General features: G+C 36.6%; 1 protein-coding gene across 2 annotated transcripts in view; it reads left to right on the top strand.

The window, feature by feature from the left end:
* Positions 1–2410, top strand: part of LOC106879090 (dynein axonemal assembly factor 9) — a 13973-nt gene that overhangs the window by 1246 nt on the left and 10317 nt on the right. The window contains exons 2-3 of one of the 2 annotated variants that reach the window (XM_014928525.2): positions 794–861; positions 1548–1638. In XM_014928525.2, coding sequence (XP_014784011.1) covers positions 794–861; positions 1548–1638 — 159 coding nt within the window. The remainder of the gene's footprint in view (positions 1–793; positions 862–1547; positions 1639–2410) is intronic. The other variant, XM_014928526.2, reaches the window with a different exon arrangement.

Here is a 2410-nt window from a genome sequence, read left to right as displayed (position 1 = left end):
ACATATAATTATATATATATATATATACATATAATTATATATATATATATATATACATATATATATATATATATATATACATTTGATATATATATGCATATCCTGTTTCAATTATTGTGTTTTTATTCTTTTATTTATTCCGTGTATTTGTTGTTGTTGTTGCTAAGTTTTGAGGAAGGCAGTGGATTGGGGGACACTATGAATTTATAATATTATTATAATATTGTATACGAATTATAGATTAAATATCAAATGATTTCTAAATTAGTAAAATATTGAATATTTATTTATACATAAAAATAGGGGTGGGAGCGCTGGGGGTATTATGTGGCCATGAGGGAGGCACTGTGGCACCAAAAACTTTGAAAACCTCTGCTGGGCAGGTGATTTCCACACCCCTACACATTTTCTCTTCACTGTCCCAAAGATTATGTTTGCATTTTTGTGTATATTTGTTATTTTTTGGTGGGGTTTTTTTTAGTTTTATTTCCTCTTTGTAGAATTCAAGCCTGTCCCTAACAAAGTGGCTTGTTTTTCTTCTTTTATTCTTTGTTTCAGTCATTTGACTGCGGCCATGCTGGAGCACCGCCTTTAGTCAAGCAAATCAACCCCAAGACTTATTCTATGTAAGCCTAGTACTTATTCTATCGGTTATTTTTGCTGAACTGCTAAGTTATGGAGACGTAAACACACCATCATCGGTTATCAAGCGATGGTGGGCGGACAAACACACACACACAAACATATACATATACACACACATCTCATATACTCATCCATCTTCATCTTCCAGTTGCAGTCGTCTTAGACAAGTCCAACAACTCCTTGGTGATGAATTAGATGCTGTCTTATGTATTACAGGTGAGTATCACAACAGGTATCGTTCACTCCAATATTTAAGAGACGAGGAATTATTTACACTATTTACATTTGACGGATATTTGTCCTCATCTTGTTTATTGTTAACACAGTGTTTCAGCTGATATACCCTCCAGCCTTCATCAGGTGTCTTGGGGAAATTTCGAACCTGGGTTCTCATTCCTAAGATGTTTTTCGATGTTATTATTATTATTATTATTATTATTATTATTATTATTATTATTATTATTATTATTATTATTATTATTATTATTATTATTCAGGTCATGGGCATATGGCGTAGTGGTTAAGAACACGGGCTACTAACCCCAAGATTCCGAGTTCGATTCCAGGCAATGACCTGAATAATAATAATAATAATAATAATAATAATAATTACATCGAAAAATACCTTAGGAATGAGAACCCAGGTTCAAAATTTCCCCAAGACACCTGATGAAGGCTGGAGGGTGTATCAGCCGAAGCATTGTGTTAACAACAAACAAGATGAGGACAAATATCAGTCAAATGTAAATAATGTACCAATTAATTATGTCCTGATGTAATTACTAATGAAACTCCCAGACTTCAGCTGTTGTAGTTCTTTATAAATATTTGGTATTTATCTGATTCAATCTTTCCTTCTCTCTCTCTCCCTCTCTCTCTCTCTCTCTTTGTCTCCATTCAAGGTATTGACAGTTTATATAACAAAGGTTGTCATCAATTGTCGAAATACCTCTTCTTTGATGCCTTTGATCAGAAACAGACGGACAGCAAGAGGTAAGTCATTGTCTTTGAATCTCTTGGAAATCCTTTGGGATTTACAGCATCCAACCACCACCACCACCGCTACGGTGATGGAGCCTGGAAAGTGTGACACCTATCTATAACATCCAGGTCTCTCACTCGATACACTCACACATACAAGGTCTAATCCAAAAGTATGAAGACTGTTGCTATGGTAACAGAGCTAAGGTACGAACTCAGAGAGAGGCCGTTTGGCACAGATTGACTGTGGACTCTTTCGTGCATAGACACGAAGTTCTACACATTCTTGCTCGTTTCCCTTGTTCAGTGATTGGAAATAAAGCGTGTTGAGTGTTTTGCAGCCCCAACACCCAGGGGCGACCGACAATCATGGCTTTGTTTATATGTAGAAGTGCTGAAATTGCCACAGTTATCCCCCCCCCCTCTTCTCACAGTTGGGAACATGGTCCCAAGGATTAGGTCAGGTTTCGAGGCCATTCATGGGTTTCACCATTCATTTTACGGCATGAACTTAGCCCCTGCATGGTTTAAGCTTTGAGCCCAACATATGACTGGTACAAATGAGCTGAGAGTCAGTGGGATGAGTTGTAGTGTAGGAGAGAGAGACAACTGTGTTGATGAGAATGGGTTGGATGTGGAGAATGGTGGAGGGAGAGCGAGGAAACATTTGGAATGAAATGAGGAAGACGGTGATATATACATACACACATATATATACATACACATGCACATATATATATATACACATATGCATATATACATGTATATGTATGTATGTATATGT

This window comes from Octopus bimaculoides, chromosome 14 (genome assembly GCF_001194135.2).
Source record: "Octopus bimaculoides isolate UCB-OBI-ISO-001 chromosome 14, ASM119413v2, whole genome shotgun sequence".
NCBI lineage: Eukaryota > Metazoa > Mollusca > Cephalopoda > Octopoda > Octopodidae > Octopus > Octopus bimaculoides.
Note: the sequence above shows the minus strand (reverse complement) of the source record. Positions and strands in the feature narration are given on the sequence as shown.